Source organism: Dryobates pubescens, chromosome 5 (genome assembly GCF_014839835.1).
Source record: "Dryobates pubescens isolate bDryPub1 chromosome 5, bDryPub1.pri, whole genome shotgun sequence".
Classification (NCBI taxonomy): domain Eukaryota; kingdom Metazoa; phylum Chordata; class Aves; order Piciformes; family Picidae; genus Dryobates; species Dryobates pubescens.
Window position 1 is genome coordinate 14678501 of NC_071616.1, and position 23203 is coordinate 14701703.

The following is a 23203-nucleotide window of genomic DNA, read 5'->3' on the forward strand; positions in this document are numbered from 1 at the left end:
AAAGATCATCTAGTTCCAAACTCCCTGCTATGGACACCTTCCACTAGACCAGATTGCTCCAGGCCCTGTCCAACCTGGCCTTGAACACTTCCAGGCTTGGAGCCTCCACAGCTTCTCTGGGAAACCTGTTCCAGTGCCTCCCCATGGGGAAGAATTTCTTCCTAATGCTTAATCTCAATCCATCTTCTTCCAGTTCGAAGCCATTCCTTCTTGTCCTGTCACTCCATGCCTTTGTAAAAAGTGCCTCTCCAGCTGTCCTGTAGCCCCTTTCAAATACTAGAAGGTTGCTCTAAGGTCTCCCCAGAGCCTTCTCTTCTCCAGTCTGAACAACCCCAACTCTCTCAGCTTGTCCTCACAGCAGCAGTGTTTCAGCCATCTGATCACTTTCATGGCCTTCTCTGCCCCCACTCTAGCAGGTCCATGCCTTTCCTGTGCTGAGGACTTCAGAGCTGGCCCCAGCATTGCAGAATCCCCTCCCTCCATCTGCTGCTCATGCTGCTGGGTATCAGCCCAGGACACAGTTGGCTTCCAGGCTGTAAGCGCACGTTGACAACTTCTGTTGAGCTTCTTGCCAACCAGCATCCCCAAGTACCCCAAAGTTGTTCTCCTCAGGAATGTTCTCAATCCATGCCCTGCCCAGCTTGGATTTCTACTGTTTAAGCTGTATCAGCCTAAAGTTGCAGTTCAAGGTTAACCCAAGCTGAGGTTTGTTCTAATGGCCTCCTAAAATGCTCACCTGATCATCACCCTTCCCAGAGGAAGAGAGAAAAAGGCTAGCACGTGCTCATAGCAGACCAGATCTTGGTACTGGGACAGTGTAAGAATTGAATACACAGCCCATAGAGTGGATGCAGAGCTACTCTGCCTGGTCTCCAGCCACAAAGAGTAGCTCCCAGTATTCCTTTCCAGTTTTAGCCTGAGTCCTGGAACTAGGTCCAGTCCCAGTAGCAGGCAGCACACCCTACAAGCATGCTCTAAAGACTCAAATGGTACAGGACTCATGTGTTTTGAGTTACATTCCCCTGTATCTTACCTCCTAGTTGGCTGCATGTAGCAAACCCAGACAGGTGCAATTGCTGTAGTTCTGTGGAGGTTCTCCCCCCCCACTCCCCTTTTTATACAGAACAAATCAAAGACAAAATTCTCCACAGCCCCATCACAAGCAAACCTAAACAGTGGACTGGGCTGAATCAAGGCCCTGCCGCTCAGTGCTGGGAGCATCTCCCTAACAGATGCTGAACACATTTTTCTCCTTCTTGCTGGAAGGTCTGTTGGACAGATTAAAAATGCAGAAGAAGGAACAAAAAGAGTGGGATGATTCTGTCAAATATTAATGCAAATCTTACTTGAATGGGCTGGGATTTGTGCCAGCCAGAACCAACTGTCCCTCCCATTTGGAATCCTCGCAACGCTCCGCTCATCACCCGAGGTGTGCCAGGGCAGCTCATACGTGATGCAGATCTCTCTGCTGCTGGAAAAAGTCACTTAACAACCATCTCTCCTTTTCAGAGCTGTTTCCCTTCTATAAGGCAGAAAGACCCAAATGCAATCAAGGGTGGATTTAGACTGGATATTAGAAAGAAACTCTTTACACTGAGGGTGATGAGACACTGGAAGTGGTTTCCCAGGAAGGTCATGGTTGCACCCCCCCAGAGGTGTTCAAGGCCAGGTTGGATGAGGCCTTGAGCAACCTGGTCTAGTGGAACCCCATGGCAGAGGAGTTGGAACTAAATGATCTTTAAGATCCTTTCCAACCCAAACCATTCTATGAATCTCTGAATTGTTCATCCTGCAATCTTCCAGCTGGGTTTCAATGATGTAGAGCAGTACCAGGCTCTTTTATAGCAAATGGCACAGAGGCTTCCAGAAACCATTTCAACAGAATCACAGAGTACACTGGGTTGGAAGGGACCTCTAAAGATCTAGTCCAATCCTCCTGCGGTAAGCAGGGACATGCCCAACTAGATCAGGCTGCTCAGAGCCCCATCAAGCCTGACCTTGGATGTCTCCAGGGATGGGGCCTATACCATCTCCCTGGGCAAACTGTTCCAGTGTTCCACCACCCACACAGTAAAGAACTTCTTCCTAATGTCCAAAGTAAATCTACCCTGATCTAGTTTAAAACCATTGCCCCTTGACCTAGTGCTACAAACCTTTGTAAAAAGTCCCTCCCCAGCTTTCTTGTAGCCCCACTTCAGGTACTGAAAAGCCACTATAAGGTCTCCCCCAGAACCTTCTTTTCTCCAAGCTTAACAACCCCAATTTCCCTACCAGAGACTTTCCAGGTTCAATACACTAAAAAGAACCATCTCATAAACCCATCACTTTTCAGGATAACTCAAAAAGAAAGATTCGTGTCCTGGATCTGCTTTTAGTATCTGTTCCTAAATTTCTTTTGACAGCTAGTTTATACTGCAGTGGCACTACTAAAAGAGCCATCACTTTGGATATCAAAGCTGAATATTGTGCACAGACAAATACTGATGTTGTGAGTGCTATCCAGAGGGGTACCGGCCACTCCTTGTCCTTCAGATGAGGCGGATGCATCAGTACAAAGCAGGAGACAAACTTCACAGCTCTTGTTAACTATTCCCATATTTACAGCACTTACAGTTTTCCTTATTGAAGAGGCAGAAACCAGAATCCCAGACTGGTAGGGGTTGGAAGGGATGTCTGGACATCATCCAGTCCAACCCTCCAGTAAGGGAGGGGCACCCACAGCAGCTTGCCCAGGATCACAACGTCCAGGTGGCTTTGGAATCTCTCCAGTGAAGGAGACCCCACAACTTCTCTGGGCAGCCTACTCCAGGGCTCCAGCACCCTCACATCGCAGATTTTTTTCCTCCTGTTCAGAAAGAACCTCCTGGGCTCCAGTTTGTGTCCATTGCCCCTTGTCCTGTCACTGGGCACCACTGAAAAGAGCCTGTCCCCATCCTCTCCCCACCCCAGCCCTTTAGAACAGATGAAAGCAGCAGGGTTTAAATAAATTCCACTTTAAACCCTGAAAGTCAAAGCAGCAAGATCTGTGTCTGGCACTCCTAAGCCCAGCTATAATGCAAATAAGGCTTAAATGTATTTGCTTTTACTGGCATTTGGTGGAATTCAGATAGTGTATCTCTTGCAGTGAAAATTGGGAGGAGGGCAACCTACCTTTCACTCAGTGACTTCAGACACTTTCTTATTCAAGGCCAATTAACTCAAGTAATAAGGAGATTAAAAGCTCATTTAATGATGTTAGGCCGATTCCTTTTATTCCAGCACAGAAAACCAGAGGAGGGATTTGTAAAAGTAAAGTGGCTTTACAGATCTCAGCAGCCACTAAAACATTTAATTCTCATTCTTAAGCAATAGCTACTGAAGGACAAGGACCTATGGTAATAAGGATAATATTAACAAAGCAAAGATCAGGGCACATCCTAACATTTATTTAGGAGTTAAAAACAATAACCAAAGAAGTCAGCTATATGCTTCCAAGGAGAGGTTGGTTCTCCTGTGAAATTTTCTTGGCAGATCATCTGTTGCAAAATATTTGGCATGAACCTTCCAAAACTGAAAAGCTAAAGCTAGAAACAGACCCTGACCACAAAAGTTGCTATTTAGCAACTAATGAGGCACAAAAGATACAAACAAATATCACATGAGGAAGAAAAAAAAATAAAAAGGGCCCGATTTTGACTGAGTTGGAGCAAACTGGCAAAAAGCAAACAGAAACAAACCCCTTCAAGTCACAACTCTGTGCATTAGGTTGTTTTGAAAAGCTACAAGCAGCAGTTCACTTTGCTGAGGAATAATACACATTTTTGAACAAAATATGTATCATACAAATCAAAGAAGGACCATGAAGCTTTTAACAGACTCCCCCCTACACCAGGAGCAGCGGGGCTGGAACAAGATGATCTTTAAGGTCCTTTCCAACCCAAATCATTCTATGAATAAAACAAAGCAGAAGCCAAACAGCCTTACTTGACAGGGTATAAGACAGAGGAAAGGAAAAAACAAAGAAGGAGAAAGAAAAATACCTTCAAGTATAATATTAAACTAAAAAAAAAGAAGGATTTTAAAGATATGAAGAATAAATGCAAAACAATTCTATTTCATTCCTCTGTTGAATGCATAAACATGACACAGGAAAAAATCCACCATATCGGGGTTGGAACTGGATGATCTTTAAGCTTCTTTCTGACACAAACTGTTCTATGATTCTGTGATATTATGGAGTAAAAATTGAAGTAAGATTAAAAGATTACAGATTTTATCAGCTGTAAGGGAATTTATTTATTCCTCAGAGATGAAAGAAGTAAGAGCTGTGTCAGCCACAATATTTGAAGCATTTACATTTCTTCTTTTCACTGATAAAAAAATATTGGTGTGTTGGCCAGACACAGGAGTCTCCAAATATCCTTACCAAGTCAAGGCAGCACTGTTCACTCCACTTCATAGAATCACAGAATTGTTGTGGCTGGAAAAGACCTTTAAGAACATCAAATCCAACCATTAACTGCCAAGTCTACCACTAAACCATGTGTCTCAGCATCACATCTACACAGCTTTTAAAATGCCTCCAGGGATTGGGTCTTCACCACTGCTCTGGACAGCCTCTTCCAGGGCTTGACAACCTTTTTGGAGAAGAAACTGTTCCTCGTGTTCAACCTAAACCTCCCCTGGTGCACCCTGAGGCTGTTTCCTCTTGTCCTATTCACTTGTTACTAGGAAAAAGAGACCAAAACTCACCTGGCTCCAACATCCTTTTAGGGAGTTATAGAGACACCAAGAAGGTCTCTTCCCTTCTACTTCCATTTCTCCAGGCTAAACAACCCCAATTCCCTCACCTGATCCTCACCAGACTTGTTCTCCAGACCCTTCACCAGCTTTGATGCCCGTCTCTGGACATGCTCCAGCAACTGAATGTCCCTCCTGGAGTGAGGGACCAGAAGCGGAACACAATATTCAAGGTGTAGCCTTACCAGTGCTGAGTACAGAGGGACAATCATTGCCCAGGTCCTGCTGGCCATACTACTGCTGATCCAGGCCAGGATGCTGGTAGCCTTCTTGGCCACCTTGGCACACACTGCCTCATCTTCATCTGGCTATCAACCAACACCCTCTGGGCTTTCTCTGTTGAGCGGTTTTTAGTCATTTTGCCCCAAGCCTGGAGCATTCATGGCGTTGTTGAGACTGAATTGCAGGACTTGGAACTTGACCTTGTTGAACCTCATCCCACTGGCCTTGGCCTTTTACTGATGGTGCCTTGATCCGCTCATCCAGATCACTGATAAAGATATTTAACAGAACTGGCGTCTGGGGAACATCACTGGTGATGAGCTGCCAAGTGAAATTAACTCCATGCACTTCATGCAAAAGGAAGACAGCAACATTTATTACTTCAGGCAAGCTATAAGAAGTTGTGATTGTTTGTACGTGACGAGGATAGAACCAGTAAGTAATATGCCACGGTCATGCAGGAAATCCATGGCTGGGGTCCAAAGTGCTGGACCATCCTTTCCCATCACAACAAGGAATCTGGCTTTCTTTGGGGGTAGAAAATAAGTTCCTGAAGGAAAAGGAAGTGGATTGCTCTTTTTTCCTTCTTAAATTAAGTCACTAGTGTTGCATGAAAGAGTTTATCATTGTACTTTTTTTTGATACCAAAGTAACAGAAATTCTTTACGGCTTTGCTTTGTAACCGTGAGCTGACTCAGAATCAGAGAATCATAAATATGCTGGAGTTGGAAGAGACCTTTGAGGTCATCAAGTCCACCTTACAATCTCCCTCCAGTTGCTTGCCCTCTTGCAGATTCCTAGCATCCTCCCACTGCTAACACCAAGCTGCAGGGCTGGACCACTGAGCCAGGACCCTTCTATCCAGCACATCTTGTGTTGCTCCTTGGGGCAGGTGGAAGGAAAAAGTGACACAAGAGACACCCCTCCCAAATCTTTGTAGCACCCTGGGAGGAAGCAGCCCATCTACCTTCAGCTGCTGTTATTTTGGTTTTTGCTGCTTTTCACCTTTTTTCTGTGTTGCTGTCACTAAAAAAACCCAAAACATCCCACAGCTAGAGGGCTAGCGGGGAACATGAGAAAAAAGGTCGTGTGTGTCTGTTCAGAAAGGCAGAAATGGGGAGTACTTCAAAGAGAGGAAACTGCAGTTCTCAGACTGCAACTCCTGTAGCATATCACTACCTACATGCAGCTGACTAAAACACCACAAATACTTCTGGACGTACTTTCAGATTAGTCAGAAAAAAAATATCCAAGGGCATGCATTTTTCTGGGGGGTTTGTTTGGTTTATTGAAGCTATTTAGCCCGGAATTGCTGTGCTTCAGGCTGGAACTGAGCCCAGTGTGCAAACACCTTTTGAATGTTTGGGCAAAACCCTCCAGCTTCTCATGTCACGCATGGGTTCTTCTGCAGTATGCAGCCTTCCAAACCCAGGGTAGAAATCTACACTGATTCCTCTTCCTTATTGTAATTTATCTGAGACAATCTAGAGGGGTGCAGGCGAAAAACGTAGCTTTAAGTAGAAAAATCCAACTCCAACAAAGCTAGTCAGTAATCGCCTCCTTAAAATTTCAATTCCTCAGAGATGAACTCAACAGTTACAAAACTGAAAGGAACAAGCCATGAAGTTGTCTTCATGACACAAATAGGTCTGGGTGTTTTCTTCTTTGTTGCTGTTATTGTTAAACCAAACCGTGACCAGAAGAGAAAAAGTGATTTAAAAAGAAGCTGTGCAAATCAAATAAGTTAAAAGAAAATCAGTTTAAAATAGCAGAAAGAGAGATTCTATTTGTGTCTTAAGATTAAGCTTTGGTTTATGCCTGGACTATATCAACTGTCACTTTCTTGGGGTGGAAAAAGGGGTAAGATATGAGGGTTTCCTATTACTTTCACTTGTGTATATGTAAATAAACACTCCAATGTGCTTGCTTCTTTCTGACTACTCTGAGGGTACCATTGTTTGACTGTTTCTACCCAAATAAACCCCAACCATTTATTCAGAATCTGAAATGTCTATCTTATGATGATGATTAATGATGAGTAATATTTCTAATTTAGTCAGCAATTCAAAATCACAGATTGGAATTCTGCTGAAATAAAGAGAAATGGCATTTCAGTGCTTGGCCTTAATGATGACAATTAGAACTTCTAAATATTCTAGGTACATGAGTGTGAACTGTGTTTTGTACTTATGCTGATGAAGTGAAGAGAGAAAATATGCTGCCATTTCATACCAGATGCTATCTTTCATGATTTTCCAGCTATCTTATCCTCTCACACATTATTTTGAGCCAGAATGGAGGAGACAAAAGAAATCAGCTTGATTCTTCATTTTATTTTCAAATGTTTTCTCAGTTTTGACTGACCCACTCATTTAAATGATCTAACTTGAAAACAAGAAACATTTATTTTCCTACAGCTTAACCTGCAGTTGTCAAACACCGGTTTCACTTCAGTAATCTGGTTTCAAGCACTTGGGACAGTGAGTTCCTTCCTTTGCTGGTTCCACTTTCGTTAAAACATGGACCAAAATCATGCTGCTCACTACACAGATGATACAGAATTTAAGATATTACAGGCTTGATGATTTAACCAGAATTGTAACTAAATAGGTTAAAATTTTTATATACTTGAGAATATTTTCCATCTTGCCTAATTCCTCTTTTCTTTCTCAATGTTTCTAAACCTTTGCTTGATCCCTGCTAGACCACAAGGCTGTGTAGGCAATGCCCCTCCATCCCAGGAAGCTGCTCAGCCTGACGTCCAAGTCCGTAAAAGCCTACAGTTCCCACCCCCAATACATGTAACCCTCTCCCTTCAGCAGCTGGGTGGATTTTCCATGGACCAGCCTTCCTGAGCCAGACACCACTAAGGAATGTGCTTGGGAAAGCTGAAGGAAATCATGATCGCTAAGCCGAGGAACTCTGCACAGTCTGGCAGCTTCCCTGGTCCCAAAACTACTCTTCAGATCACCAGCACTCTGCTCTAGGAAGCAGCACACACGTTTCCTCTTAGTATGAGCTGACAGAATCATAGAATCATTTCTGCTGGAAGACACCTTTAAAATCATCAAGTTCAAACATTAATCCACCATTGCCAAGTCACCATTAATCCATGTCCCTCAGCACCACATCTACACAGCTTTTAAAGGTCTTCAGAGATTTTAACTCCACCACTGCCCTGGGCAGCCTGTTCCAGGGCTTCATAACCCATTCTGTAAAGACATTTTTTCCTAATATCCAACCTAAACCTCTCCTGGAGCAACTTGAGGCCATTTCCTCTCATCCTATTGCTTGTTAGTATGGAGAAGGGAGCTGCAGAGAGCTAGGAAGATCTCCCCTCAGCCTCCTTTTCTCTGCGCTAAATAGCCCCAGTTCCCTCAGTTGCTCATGGTCAGACCTGTTCTCCAGACCCTTTATCAGCTTTGTTGCCATTCTCTGGACCCACTCCAGCACCTGAATGTCCTTCTTGGAGTGAAGGGCCTGTAATGGGATCCAGTACTTACAGTGTGGCCTCACCAGTGATGAGTAGAGGGGGACAATCCCTGCCCTGGTACTGCTGACAATCACTGATCCAGGCCAGGATGCTGGCAGCCTTCTTGGCCACCTGGGCACACTGCTATTGTAATAGCTAAGGGCTAACTCAACTGCCCCATAGATTCAGTTTTTGGCATCCTTGCTGTCCTAAGAACTGCTGTAGTGGAGGTCTGATGATCCACATACCCCCATAGCAGAAAGGAGTAAGCCACAGAACCCTCAAGAAGTAGCACAGTGACCTGTGGGTTGTTGGGTTTTCTCCCTTACATAAGACAGCAACCAAAATGCAGATAAAAAATGAAAAAGCAGTCCTGTGAATCAAAAGAGATTCTAGCCACATCCTTAAGCAGAAACCTTAAGCTGACACATGCAATATTGCATGCACTGTAAGGTCTCTGAAACAGAGTGGTATTAAGCACAAAAAAAGCAGCTGGGGGAGCTGGGGTTCTTCAGCCTGGAGAAGATGAGGCTAAGGAGAGACCTTCTGGGTCTCTGCAAGTCTCTCAAAAGAGGCTGGAGCCAGTTAGGGACCAACCTCTTCTCCCTAGTAACAAGTGATAGGACAAGAGGAAATGGCAGGAAGATGCACCAGGGGAGGTTTAGGTTGGACATTAGGAAATATTTCTTCACCAAAAGGGTCATCAGGTACTGGAACAGGCTGCCCAGGGAAGTGGTGACTCCACCACCATCCCTGGAGGTGTTTAAAAGGCATTTGGATGAGGTGCTGACGGACATGGTCTAACAGTCGTGCACAGGGAGATGTTAAGTTATAGATTGACTTGACGATCTTAAGGTCTTTTCCAATCAGGAGATTCTGTGATTCTATGAATATTCTGCCTGCAGGAAGCTTAGGAGATGGTTACTGCCCTTCTCTGCACACAAACAGCAGAAACTGAAGTTGCAGAATCAAAGGGCAACCTCACAGGGATCACATGCAAATTCCACATCAAGCTTCCCGTAGCTAAATAAAACAATACACATGGATGAAGTAATAAAAGCAGAAGCCATAAGAGTAGGAAGGTCAAAGCCATAATGTAGAGAAGAACTCTACATTCAGTGAGCCCACATCCCAGGGAAAGATAAAGCTGGTAAGGAACAGCCTGGCACCTCTCTTAGGGCAAACCAAGCACAGCTGACCTGGTTGGCCAACTGGATCTCACACATGCTTCCCACACACTGCCTGAAGCTCCAAGGCTCTGAGAAACAGAGGCAACTGCTTCACTTCTGAGAGTTTCATCACACTGTGCTTTCATGAAGAAAAGCCACAGCCTGCCTGTCCTCCTCCACCCCTACAGAAGCTGATCAAGCCAGTGCAGTCAGTCTGTACTCAAGACATCCCACTGCAGGGTTTAGACAAACCTTAGCACCCACAGAAGGAGAAAAAATGTTCCTGTAGCCTGAACAGGCAGTCAGCTCTCCAGAGAAGGACACTCCACAACCTCTCTGGGCAGCCTGCACCAGGGCTGTCACCCTTACAGTAAAGAAGCTTTTTTCCACATTGAGGTCCCTTTGTCCTCAGATTTGTATTGTGATCCAAATTTAAAAACAAATGCTCTAGAGGGAAACTGCTTGGCAAAGTTTAAAGAGCACTATGGTAATCAAAAAGTTAGTCATGCCTCTTCCCAAATAACCTTGAAGCAGAGGATCAGAACTCAAGCACTGCTTGAAATTTAAACATAGACATACCTGACAAAATGAAACAAGCATCATCAGAAACTGCTTATCCTGACCAATTACAGACCCATACTCCTCCTAAATATCATTTTCATTAAGGTATGCCATGAATTATTCCAGCCCTTTGCAAGCTGCTAGTGCTACAAAACCAAGGTGAGCTCATTCAGTTCTTTCCCTCCTTGTATATCATTACCCTCCCCTGCAACAGATCTTCCTCCTAAGGAGCATTTAAAATGGCAATGCTTCCCTCACAAACCCAGCTTTGCATCAAAAGAGGTCTCTGCTGTTTCAGAGAATCTATCTTGAAATGAAAAAGGCCTTTCTTATAGCTAACACAACCGTTAATACCCGTGACACATCAAACACCCTCCCTTACCACACTGTCTTAGGAAGAAAGGCTTAAAGACCTGGGGCTGTTTAGTCTGGAGAACAGAGAACTGAGAGGGGATGCTCACAATGCTGATCAAAAGCTAAGTGTTGTCAGTGTGGGGGGGGCAAGCAGTAGGTGCTAGCCTTTTTTCTGTGGCGTCAAAGGGCAGTGGGCACAAACTGGAGCCCAAGAAGTTCTACCTCAACACGAGGAAAAAATTATTTACTGTAATACTGGAGCAGGCTGCCCAGGGAGGTTATGGAGTCTCCTTCTCTAGAGGCTTTCAAGACCCATATGGATGCATTTTTGAGTGACCTGCCCTAGGTAATCCTGCTTTGGCAGGAAGGATAGCCTTGATGGTATCTGCAGATCCTTTCCAGTCCCTACCATTCTATGATTGTCTGCAGACCAAGTGCATCAAAAGTCAAATTTCAGCTGGTTTGAAACCTCTGGTAAATAATGACACAAATACCTGAAGCCACTGAAGTCACTGGAGACCAACAAACACTGCTTCTTGTCAAGTTAAAATTCCTTCAGTTTTATCAAGACAAAGCACATCTATCACAGTATCACAGTATAACTAAGGTTGGAAGAGACCCCAAGGATCATCAAGTCCAACCTGTCCCAACAGATCTCACGAAAGGGCATGGCCCCACCTTTATTCTTTCTACCTATCACGTTTACATTTCTGTCTGCACAAGAGACTCTGCCACTTATCTTCCCTTAAGAGTGATGACTGAATCTCCCAAACATCTCTGAGAGGTGGAGTCACCATCCATGGAGGTGCTCAAGAAACGTGTGGACGTGGCACTTTGGGACATGGTTTAATGGCCATGGTGATGCTGGGTTGATGGTTGGACTCAATGATCTTAGAGGTCTTTTCCAACCAAAACAGTTCTGTGATTCTATGAGAGTCTAATGATTGGAATTCAAGTCTTGCACGTCTGCACATTAAACATCAAGTAAAGGCCAAAATAACCCAACTCAGCATGGCTTTAATAGCATTAATCAGCCAACAGCCACACACAGAGCTACAAACAGAACAAAAATCCAGCTTATTGTGGTGAAGCATCAGAAGCAATGCGAGACGAAATGGCCATCATTAAGGTTGGAAAGAACCGTTATGATGTCTTCAATGCTGCACAGGACAGAGCCACACAAAGAAAGCTCATGAATGATTTCTTAAGAGTAAGCCAACAGAGTCACCCTGCAATAACCTCTTCATCCTCTGAAGAGAAACAGCACCTGCCCCTGAAACTATTCTGTAATTGTCTCCAAATTCCTACTTCAAAAGGCTACCAACCCAGTTGTTCACATTAACCTGAGAATATGTTTAATTGCCCTTTCTGGAAACATCCAGCCAAATCTTCCTCACTTTCCATCTAGCACTGGAGCAGGCTGCCCAGAGAGGTTGTGGAGACTCCTCCTATAGGGAGATTCCAAAACTGCCTGGACATTGTGATTCTGGGCAAGCTGCTGTGGGTGACCCTGCATTAGCAGAGGGGTTGGACTGGATGGTCTCCAGAAGTCCCTTCCACGCTGTGATTCTCTGAAAACATGAACCTTCAATAGATTATTCATGTAGAAGACACAAAACCAGACTTAGTAGAAGAGCAATCCCAACATGTCAAAACATCAAATATGGCATTAAAGATGCCATTTCAATGGATCAGTTCAGTAAATCACAGAATCACAGAATGGTTTGGGTGGGATCTTACATAGTTCAACCTTTTGCCATGCACAGGAACATACTCAACTAGATTGGGTTGTTCAGAGCCCCATCCAGCCTGGCCTTGAACACTTCAAGGGATGAGACATTCACAGCCTCTCTCATCAACCTGTTCCAGTGCCTCACCACCCTCAAAGTGAAAAGTTTCCTCCTAATCTAAACCTGTCCTCTTTCAATTGCAGTAGTTCTGGCCACCAGCACTGCAGGTCATCTCAAAGCTCTGAGGGTTATCCCTGACTGTATCTTCCATGACCTTTCTACTGTCTTCAGAAGCGGAAAAGCCAGTAGAAATTCATCCAGAAACCCAAAAGATCACAGACTAGGGAAAAGTACTGGGAGATACTAAGGCTTTGGAAGAAAAGCCTTGGCACTTCTCACTCTCCCTGTCGCAACAGATTTCAGATTTTTTACTGCCTGCTTATGATGTATTGCCTGGTGTCTGCTCAAACCATATCTTGGCATTCCACAGTCTCAAAAGTGAGCAACTCTGAAAGATCTGTGATGCTAAATAACCTATGTCCCATAATTCTGCTAGTTCTTGACACAGCTGAGAAGGGTATGCTGTCCTGTGTGGTGTCTAACCACCATTAGTGGTCACTAACTCAGAGATAAGATCACAGAATGGTTTTGGTTGGGTAAGACCTTTAAGATCATTGAGTCCAATCATTATCTAACTCTACCAAGGCTGGTGCTAAACCATATCCCTCAGCACCACATCTCTGTATCTTTTAAACACCTTGGGGGGAGAAATTCAAGCACCACCCTGGGGAGCCTGCTCCAGAGACACAGTCAAGCTGTGGCAAGCTTTGCACTTGAACAGGCTGCCCTGGGAAGTGGTTGAAAAAAAGGATTTAAAAGCTGTGTAGATGTGGTGCTCAGGGACATGGTTCAGTGGTAGACTTGGCTGCAATGAGTTAATGGTAGAACTCAATGATCTGAAAGGTCTTTTCCAGCCTAAACGATTCTATGATTCACATGGTGTCTTCCATCCACCATGGGGGAAGGTAAGCTTCGTATGGCATTCTGAGGAGCTGAAAAGATCCCTGCAGACTTTATCCACCATGCCACATAAATTAATGACTCTAAAGTTTAGGTGAAGGAATTTAGAAAGCTAAAGAGGAGAATGGACAATTCTCCATACAAGATGCTGGAATTTCCCTCAAACAACCTAAGAAGGATGAGCAGTTTATCCAGCTTCCATATATGAGGAACCTCCCAACAGCTTGGACCTTCATATGACAGAGACACTTCCCACAGGCCAGCTGCAGGGGAACACATAAGCAGGCAGATTTGGATCTTAAAATGATGCCAAGAGGCTAAATATTATCCAACAGATGAAGATAGTGATTTTGCAGAGCTGGTTAGGTGGGAACAGAGTTAAAAGCTGTTTCACTCTAACTGGAGCTGCTCTGCTATTTTGATAAACAGAAGGACCTTCCAATTTTTCACACAAGCTGCCCTTGAAGAGAAAAGAGAAAGAGGTATGGGAGATGCACCACAAACAACACTGAATTGTGCTGCCTGCACAAACACACTCTCCAGCATAGCAAATCACAGCTTGGAAAAAAATGGGGTTGTTCAGTCTGGAGAAAAGAAGGCTCCAGGGAGATCTTTGAGCAGCCTTCCAGTATTTGAAGGGGCCTTCATTAGACCTAGATAGTGATGTTTTGCAAAGGCCTGGAGCGACAGGATGAGGGGTAGTGGCTTCAAACTGGAATAAGCTCAATTTAGATGAGACATTAGGAAGAAATTCTTCCCCATGAGGGTGATGAGGCTCTGGAACAGGTGGCCCAGAGAAGCCATGGAAGCTCCATGCCTGGCAAAGCCAGGCTGGATGGGGATTTGAACAACCTGGTCTGGTAAGATGTGTCCCTGCACATGGCAGGAGTTTGGAACTAGATCTTTAAGGCCCCTTCCAACCCAAACCACTGCAGGATTTTTGTGATGCTGCCTCTTCTCATTCACAGACATAACCAAGAAGCCAGGTGCCAAACATGAATAAAGGTAGCAGGCAGAGTTGTTTTTCCAGCTGCAGAGCGGATGGACAGTCACTGGTGTCAGCAGAATGTGCTGGCAAACTCCATCGTGGCCTTGCTGACAGGAAGAGCTACTCTCCCTGACGTGCATCATCTGCCAGCTCTATCACGCACCTCTGCTGATGGACCTAGGAATCACTCAGACACCTCACGCTATAAATTTTGGACACATTTGCACGTTCAAAGTTATCCAAACGTGTTGGCAATTAAAATGATCTTCTGGAGACACAGATGAACTACATACTGGTATGAAAATGTTCTGATGTTTGATCTACTCTTCCTTCTCAGACATCTTCTCTCCTGTTGGGAGTGTGGGTAGCATGTGTGTTTCAGGGGGGATACTGCACTGCACTATTCACATCCTCTGGATGGATGGCAAGACACTGAAACAGGCTGCCCAGGGGGGTTGTGGATGCCCCTTCCCTGAAGGTGTTCAAGGCTGGGCTCGATGAGGCCATGAGCAATGGGTCTAGTGGAAGGTGTCCCTGCCCATGGCAGGGGATTTGGAACTGGATGATCCTTAAGGTCTCTTCCAAGTCAAAGCATTCTGTTAATCTATGGAGTCTACAGGACACCTCAGTTTCCCTCACTGATGGTACCACAAATAACTAAGAAATAACAAAATTACCTACCCAGGGTAATGTCTCCTGCAGGATGAGTAGTAGACAGTAATTCCTCAGCTGAAGCCTACAGAGACAAGGCTGCCCACAAGAAGACTTTAAACTCAACAGAACAGACTCTCAGTTCCTCCTTTGGTTCATTTGGTACAGCTGTGGTACTAGCTGATGGACACACACTGAAAAGCTGATACTACTGTTTGGCTTCTCTGAGAACCTAGTCCAGGAGGACAACTTTTCTCAAGAGCTGAAAAAGATATTAGACCTTATTTTTAAGATTTCAGAGAATAGCTGCTTTTGAAAGTAAGAGATGGACAAACAGACACAAGCAGAAACACTCCATTCTCACCATAAAACCTTCCATTAACAGAACACAGAGAATTCTGAAAGGAAAATCAGAGAACTGTTTCAGTTGGAAAAGACCTTGAGATCATCAAGTTCAACCATAACCTAACATCCCTCTGTACTCAACTGCTTAAGATCATAGAGTCCAAGCATTACTCAACTCTGCCAAGTCTGGGGCCAAAGTATGTCCCAGATTGGAGTGAGGTAGGGGGTTGGTCTCTTCTCCCTAGAACAAGAGTTAGAACAAGAGAAAATGGCCTCAAGCTGCATCAGCAGAGGTTTAGGTTGGATATGAGAAGAAACTTCTTTATTGGAAGGGCTCTCTAACAGCAGAACAGACTCCACAGGGAGGTGGTTGAATCCTCATCCCTGGAGATGTTTCAAAGCCACAGGGACGTGGTGCTGAGGGACACGGTTTAGCACCAGACTAGCAATACAGTTAAAGAATGGTTGGACTTGATGATCTTAAAGGTCTTTTCTAATAGGAACAATTCTGTGATTCTGCAGAAGAGTCTGTCTGCCTTGATCCAATTTCACTGCTCATCATTTTCCTGCAGCAGTGATCAGTGGCAAACCAATAGAGGTTTCTTGTAAGTTTTACCTTTACCTAGTGCAGGAGATGAAAACAAAAAAATCCCAAGAGAAAAAAAGATACTGATTAGGTGACTCCAAAAGGAATGAAATTGCCAGGATATTCAATGAAAAGCTATATCTTGTTCACAGAGAGTTTCTGCTATTAATTAGGTACTTTTCTCTCCCCCAGAGCTTACTTTTGATGAAAGCTCACAACCATGCTTGGGAAAACCCAAACAAGCCAGCTTTAGAACTGCTGCACAAGATCACACTTGATCATCGTGGCTGAGTGAGGACAGACATCCATCCAGCTATTCAGCTCACAGAGGGTGCTGGGCTGAGCACATCCATCAGCCCTCAGCTCAGCTGCCAAACCAGAGCATTCTAAAAGACACTTGGATATAAACCCTCCTTTTGTTCCCCTCATCCAAAACTGAACATTAGTTAAAACTCTCTTTGGGGCACTTACATTAAAAACCACAAAGAGCCAAGCTCTGTGGAGTTGGGGGAGGAGACAGAGGAGACAGTAGTGAGTGGAAGTCTTGTTCGCCAGCAGTCAACAGGCTGAAGGTGAAGGCACTCATGCAGCAGAAGACTTCAAATTCCTTTTCATGTACAAGAGGTGGTGACCCTGCATCTCTCACCACGACATGGGGAGACCTTCTTGTGGCCTTTCAGTACTTAAAGGGTCCATAAAAAAGCTGGGAACAGACTTTTGAGCAGGGCCAGTTGTGACAGAACAAGGGGTGCTGGGCTTAAACTAAAAGAGGGAATACATAGAATACATAGAATAAACCAGGTTGAAAGAGACCGTCAAGATCATCGCATCCAACCCATCAACCAATCCAACACCATCCAAACAACTAACCCACGGCACCAAGAAGATACAGACTAGAGAGAAAGAAGAGATTTTTGACACTGAGGGTGGTTGAAAACTGGCCCAGGTTGCCCAGAGAGGTGGTAGACATTGCTGGAACCATTCCAGGTCACATCGTTTGGGGTTCTCAGCAATCTGTTCTAGTTGCAGATGTCCCTGATGACTGCAGAGGGTTTAGACTGGATGATCTTTAAAGGTCCATTCCAAACCAAACCATTCTGTAGTTCATTCTAAAAGGCTCCAGGGAGACCTTCTAGCAGCCTTCCAGTGTTTGAAAGAGGCTACAGGAGAGATTGAAATGAACTTTTTACAAAGGCTTGTAGTGACAAGACAAGGGGTAATTAATTGTTTCAAACTGGAAGAATTTCTTCCCCATGAGGGTGGAGAGGCACTGGAACAGGTTGCCTAAAGAAGTTGTGAAGGCTCCAAGCCTGGAAGCGTTCAAAGCCAGGTTGGATGGAGCCTTGAGCGACCTGGTCTAGTAGAACGTGTCCCTGCCCATGGCAAGTGTGGTTGGAACCAGATGATCTTTAAGGACCATTCCAACCCACGTCATTCTATGATTCTATTGCTCCCACCAACTCTCTCCACCAGACCTATTCCGAGTCATCAATAAATACTCAAAACGTCCATGCAGGAAGTCCCAGTAAAATACAGCTCAAGTAAATTATCAACCTACTAAGTCTCTCAGGTCACCATCATCTGCAAACCCATATAACCAAACAGCTTGTTATTCTGATGGAACCGAATCCCACGAGTTCACCAAAACAGCTCAGTCTTAGACTAATTCAGGTACCTTCGAAAACATCATGGGCTGCAGCAACAACCTACTTACAGAGCTGCTGATGAGAACTTGCTATCAAAACTGGCCTTCTCCAAATTACACCACAAAGTCCTACTGAAACGCTTCAGGGTCACTAACAGGTCATGCTGGCAAGAAAACCTGTCCTGGGAAACACCTAACCTCACTATGGGGTTTCACCTGGGATGGGATCTGATGAGCCACTTCCCAGTGCTGGAGATAAAATTCCATTTACAGTTTCTGGTGGCTTTAAAAACTTTCTTCTCTAAGACAGTGGTTAGATGGATGGTTTTGCATTAACCACACACACACAAGATCCATTTCAGCACAATGCTGCAGATGCATGAACTTGCATCATGCTTTGAGACTCTCAGGTATATGACCAAGGAGGGCAAACAGAAACTTGCCATAAAGCCAAATTAAAACCTCACTCTTGTAGACCCCATCTTCAGAGTGTTCAGAGGTACAATGCTGACCATCTGACACAGGGGACAGAAAAATTACTGTCAGTGTTAATTTTTAGTGAGTAGAATCATGGAGTCATAGAATTGTTCTGTTTGGAAAAGACCTTTAAGATTGAGACCAACTATTAACCTAACTCTACCAAGGATGATGCTAAACCTCGTCCCTCAGCACCACATCTCTGTGGCTTTTAAAGCCCTCCAGGAATGGGGATTCAACGATCTCCCTAGAGAGCCTGTTCCAGTGTTTGAGCACCCTTTCAGTGAAGATGTTTCATCTAATGTCCAACCTAAACCTCCCCTGGTGCAATTTGAGGCCATTTCTTTTCATCCTGTTGCTTCTTACTAGGGAGAAGAGACCAACACCCACCTGGCTCCAAACTCCTTTCACAGAGTTGTAGAGAGCCTGGATTCTCCTCAGCCTCCCCTTCTCCAGGCTGAACAACCCCAGTTCCCTCAGCTGCTCCTCACAAGACTCTAGTCCAGACCCTTCTCCAGCTTTGCTGTACTTCTCTGGACATGCTCCAGCACCTCAATGTCCTTCTTGGAGTGAGGAGGCCAAAACTGAACACAGTACTGAAGAGGCAATTTCACCAGTGTTCACTACTGAGGTACAATCAGGGGGGCTTTTATAAATGTTTATCAATGTCTGAGGGCTGGGTGTCAAGAGGGGGACAGACTCTTCCCAGTCATGCCCTGTGAAAGGACAATGGGCAGTGGATATTAACTACAGCACAGGAGGTGCTACCTCAACATGAGGAGGAACTTCTTCACTGTAAGGGTCAAAGAGCACTGGAACAGGCACAGCAGAGGAGTTGTGAAGTCTCCTTCTCTGGCAACTCTCAAGACTCATCTGGATGCATTCCTGTGCAACCTGCACTAGATTATATGGTTATGTAGTCCTGCTCTGGCAGGGGGGGTGGACTCCAATGATCTCCAGAGGTCCCTTCCAATCCCTAACAACCTGTGATCACTTCCCTGGTCCTGCTGGTCACACTATTCCTGATCCAGTCCAAGAGATGCTGTTGGCCTTCTTGGCCACCTGGGCACACACTGGATCATGTTCAGCCAGCTGTCAACCAACATCCTCAAGGGCTTTCTGTAGTGGGAAGCTTTCCAGCCACTCTGCCCCAAGCCTGGAGCACTCATGAGGTTGTTGTGACCCAAGTGCAGGGCCCAGCACTTGGTCTTGATGAGCCTCAGCCCATTGGCCTCAGCCTATTGATCCAGTCTGTCCAGGTCCCTCTGTAGACCCTCCCTACCCTCAAGATCAACACTCCCTCCCAACTTAGTGTCATCTGCAAATTCTCTGAGGGTGCCCTTGATCCCCTCATCCATATCACTCATAACTGGCCCCAGTACTGAGCCCTGGGGAACACCACTGGATTTCACTCCATTCAGTATAAGTCTTTGTGCCAAACCCTCCAGCCAGTACTCAGTCTTTGCTATTACAGCCTCTTTCAGAAGTCAGCAATTTCAGATTGCTCGGTACAATGCTTTGAGAGATGGATTATTCCATCTGATTAGAATTAACTTAACAGTAACAACCTCTAATAAAAAGAAGAAGTTTTCCCAGCTTTTTAGACAAGCAACATGTTAGGATTATAATGGAAATTGCACTTCCAAGACTGGCAGACCCAAACTTGGATCTGTTTACACACTCTGTGAATACATAAGAAAATAGTTTATTTAATGATGGTTTCTCCCCCATCCTGAAACTGCATTTTGGGTGGGAAAAAAAAATAATTAAAATATCAACAAGCCAGTAGTTACAAGCAGCCCTACAATCAACCATTGTGCACCATGTGACAGAGAAGAGGCAAAAAAGCCCCACAACCCACAAACACTAAGAAAACACATTTCAGTTTTAAGCCAAGTGGGCAGGAGATTTTTAGAAAGGCCTTAAATATTCTTCTGTAACCTAATAGTGAACACAAATATTTGCTTAGCCTCTGCCTTCCAACATCCAAAACCCAACAGATTACTCTAAAAAACTACCAAATTTGAAGTGCAAACCACCACCACCACCAAAAAGTATCTGAGGAAGAGGCAAATCTCTCACAATCAGAAAAGTGGTCTCAGTTACACATCCCAAAAACAACTGTGCTGGAGGTGCTGGTGACTCACGAGTAGCAATGGAGCAGAGAAACCACTTTAAGAGGTGAGAGGAAAATTCCATATTAATTTAAGAGCACTCTCTAGCAAACCTTCCCCCAGTTCTGCAACATAACCACAATCAGATATTCACCAGAAAAATGCATTCTATAAACACTACTGACAGCCTTCAGCAAGCACAAGATCTGCACTAAGAGGAGATTTACCATGGGCTAAGGAAAATAAAAGTGCAATGTTTATATGTGAAGTCCTTTCAAGACAAAAAGGTTTTCCTTAGTTTTAAAATTAAAATAACATCAATGACTTGAAGAAATAAAGTTTGCTTTGCATATTTGTCATAACAGCCAGTACCATCTGATTGAGTATTCCCTTGATACAGTTCCTCCCTGTTGCAGGGCTTTATAAAAACAAAGAGCAAACCAATGACCTAGAAACAAATGCAGGCTCTCAAACTACTTTAAACTCATTAACTTTAGACATGTCTTAAGACTCATAATGACGTTTAACTAAGTGCCAAAGACTTGGACAGAAATTTGCCAACTGGCACTCTTTGAGGAGTTTTGGTTTATTCCTATCTGAAACTGCTTCAGGAATAGGAGACACATTCTTCATAACTCAAAGAATTGGAGGGGGGGGAAAGGGAGGACAGAGAGCTGTGGATTTTTCTCCTTCTTTTTTTTTAAGGGGCTATGTTTACATGGCACAGAGCCTCTAGAGCCATGCATTCAAACCAGCTCCGGAACCGGAAGCTCAATGACATGTCAGCACAGCTCTCCACTAATTACCAGGATAACGAGAAGCAGAGTATTTCTTATTCCACAAAGAGATGACATGAAAAAAAAACCAAACACGTCTCTGCAACACAACTAGTTACTTCTTGTCGTGTTGCCCTGTACCATGTAGGCAAACCCAAACAAAGCTCAAGGCAGGCTGAGTTTGGGATTCAAGAAACTTGAAGTGTTCTTTTAAGGGATTTACTGCTAAGATCCCCTAGCAGAGAAATGAACTAATCTGTGCACAGCACTCCAGGAGAAAAAAAATAATGAAGGTAAATATGCACCATGAAAAGTTAAAAATAACTCCCCGGGGCCCTAAGTAACCATTTCAAAGGGGTGGTGGGAAGAGGATCCATCCATTAAACTTCAATTCGAACATTAGCAAAGAGCCCTCCCCAGCAAGAGCAATTACAGCCGCCTTTCATGTGGGAGAGTAACACATCTTTTCTTGTAGGGTTGGTTGTTTCAGGTCTATTTTAAACACTCAACAGCATCACAAAGTAAAGCATCACTGCAACTCTTCCCATGCAGCTGAAAACACGTATTGCTGAAAACTTTAAGGCTTTATTTGTAAGAAACCCAAGCCCTAAAGCTGCTGAGCATCCCTGACATTTGGGGAAGGGGTGAGTATCTCCCAGAGAAGCACCCAGAGAGAAACATGCCATGTCTACACCTCTGTTTCCCATGGCGGTGGTTCTGGCAATGTGAGCACCAGTACAGACCATTTCAAGAGCGTCCACTGGATTTTCAGTGCTAACTCTAGCACAAGCGGCAAACTCTGTTCCAGCTTCTGACCAGCTTTAATCTGCTTGTGCCTTTTGCCTGCTATTATTAACCTCAGGGATAAACTTGCACCCTTTTAATCAGGTGCTTTAACTGATTCGTTGTGGAATCAGGTACAGCAAATAGATACCCTCCACCCTCTTTAGCAGCAACACGAGAAGTATCACCCCTAACATTCACCAATTCAAAGCTAAGTGTCACACTGAATGGTAGCGGTTAGAAGGGACCTCTGGAGATCACCAAGTCCAATCCCCCTGCTCAGGCAGGTTCACCTGGAGATCACTGAGGGCACCAGTACACTGAAAGCATAAGTCAACCCTCTGTAATAAAAGTGTTAGATAGGGAGCGAAGCCTCAGGCCTTGGAAGGGATGTCCCAGGTCCGCGGGTTTTTCAGGAGCCACTCTGACCCCTGACGCCCTGGCCGTGAGGAGAACCCCCGGAGCACACAGCCCACGCCTCTCACCTTGTAGACATCGCCGTAGGTGCCGCTCCCCACCCGCTGGATCAGCTCGTAGTCCTGCTGCGGGTTCCGCCTCAGGATATCCCCGCTCGGCCGCGCCGCCGGCTCCATCTCCAGCCCTTCCCCGGGGGAAGGGAAGCAGCGGCCGCTTTCCTCCTCGCTCCTCCGGCCGGTAATGTTCCTAACGCGGCAGCCGGCCCATGGCTCCTGCGGCGGAAAGCGCTTGCTTAGGGGAGGGCTCCCAGAGCGGACTCTGGGCCGCGGCTGCCGAGACAAAGGCAAAGCAGCGGCCGGTTGCCACGGCTGTTGGCGGCCCGGCAGCGGGGTCAACCCCTTCCGCAGCGACTCCCGAGGCTCTCCGGGGCAACGGGGAAGAACAGAACCCGGCAGGGAACAACCGTTCCTAGCCACTGTGGGGAGGTGTAGAACCAAGGAGGGAGGTCCCGTCCCGCTGGTGCTGAGGAGCCGCCGCGGCCCGCCTGCCTACCACCGGCCGGGGCAGCCGCCAGCCCTCCCGCCCGCAGCCAGGCCCACAGCAAGGCCGGGACGGCTCCTACCTGCGCGCCCACAGCCCTTTGTCCCGCCGGAGAGGGAGCGCCGCTGCCGCCGCCTCCTCGCGCCGCGGCCTCTCTGCCCGCCGCAGCCACGGACCCCAAGGCACGCACCGCCGGACGAGCCGAGCCGGGACGGGTCGGGTCGAGTCGGGACGGGGCAGCACCGGCCTCCGCGACGCCGCAGCGCCACGGCGCGGCCGATGGCACCGCCACGGCGCTTCCTTCCCTGCCCTCCCCTCTGCTCTCCCTCCTACCCGCCCGCCTTCCTCACTCCAGCCCTGGCCGCCCCTGGGCGTTAGTAAAAGCGGTGTCATAATGGCTGCTATCGGGTGTGCCGCCAGCAGCCCGCCCGCCGGCCCGGGGGTGCTCCCCACGGGCCCTGAAGTGCGGAAAGGGCCATAGGAGTGCCGTCGGTGGAGGCAGAGCTGCACCCCGGCGGGGCTGAAGGCCCCACTGCCCGCCCTGGAGGTGCACACGGGGCGCTTTAGCTAACTC

The 23203-nt window shown here is 45.9% G+C and overlaps 1 protein-coding gene across 1 annotated transcript in view; it reads right to left on the reverse strand.

The window, feature by feature from the left end:
- Positions 1–22949, reverse strand: part of MAP4K5 (mitogen-activated protein kinase kinase kinase kinase 5) — an 88940-nt gene extending 65991 nt beyond the window's left edge. The window contains exons 1-2 of the mRNA XM_054161639.1: positions 22712–22949; positions 22158–22361 (exon numbers count right to left, since the gene is read on the reverse strand). Coding sequence (XP_054017614.1) covers positions 22158–22265 — 108 coding nt within the window. The 5' untranslated portion in view covers positions 22266–22361; positions 22712–22949. The remainder of the gene's footprint in view (positions 1–22157; positions 22362–22711) is intronic.
- Positions 22950–23203: the final 254 nt, after the last annotated feature.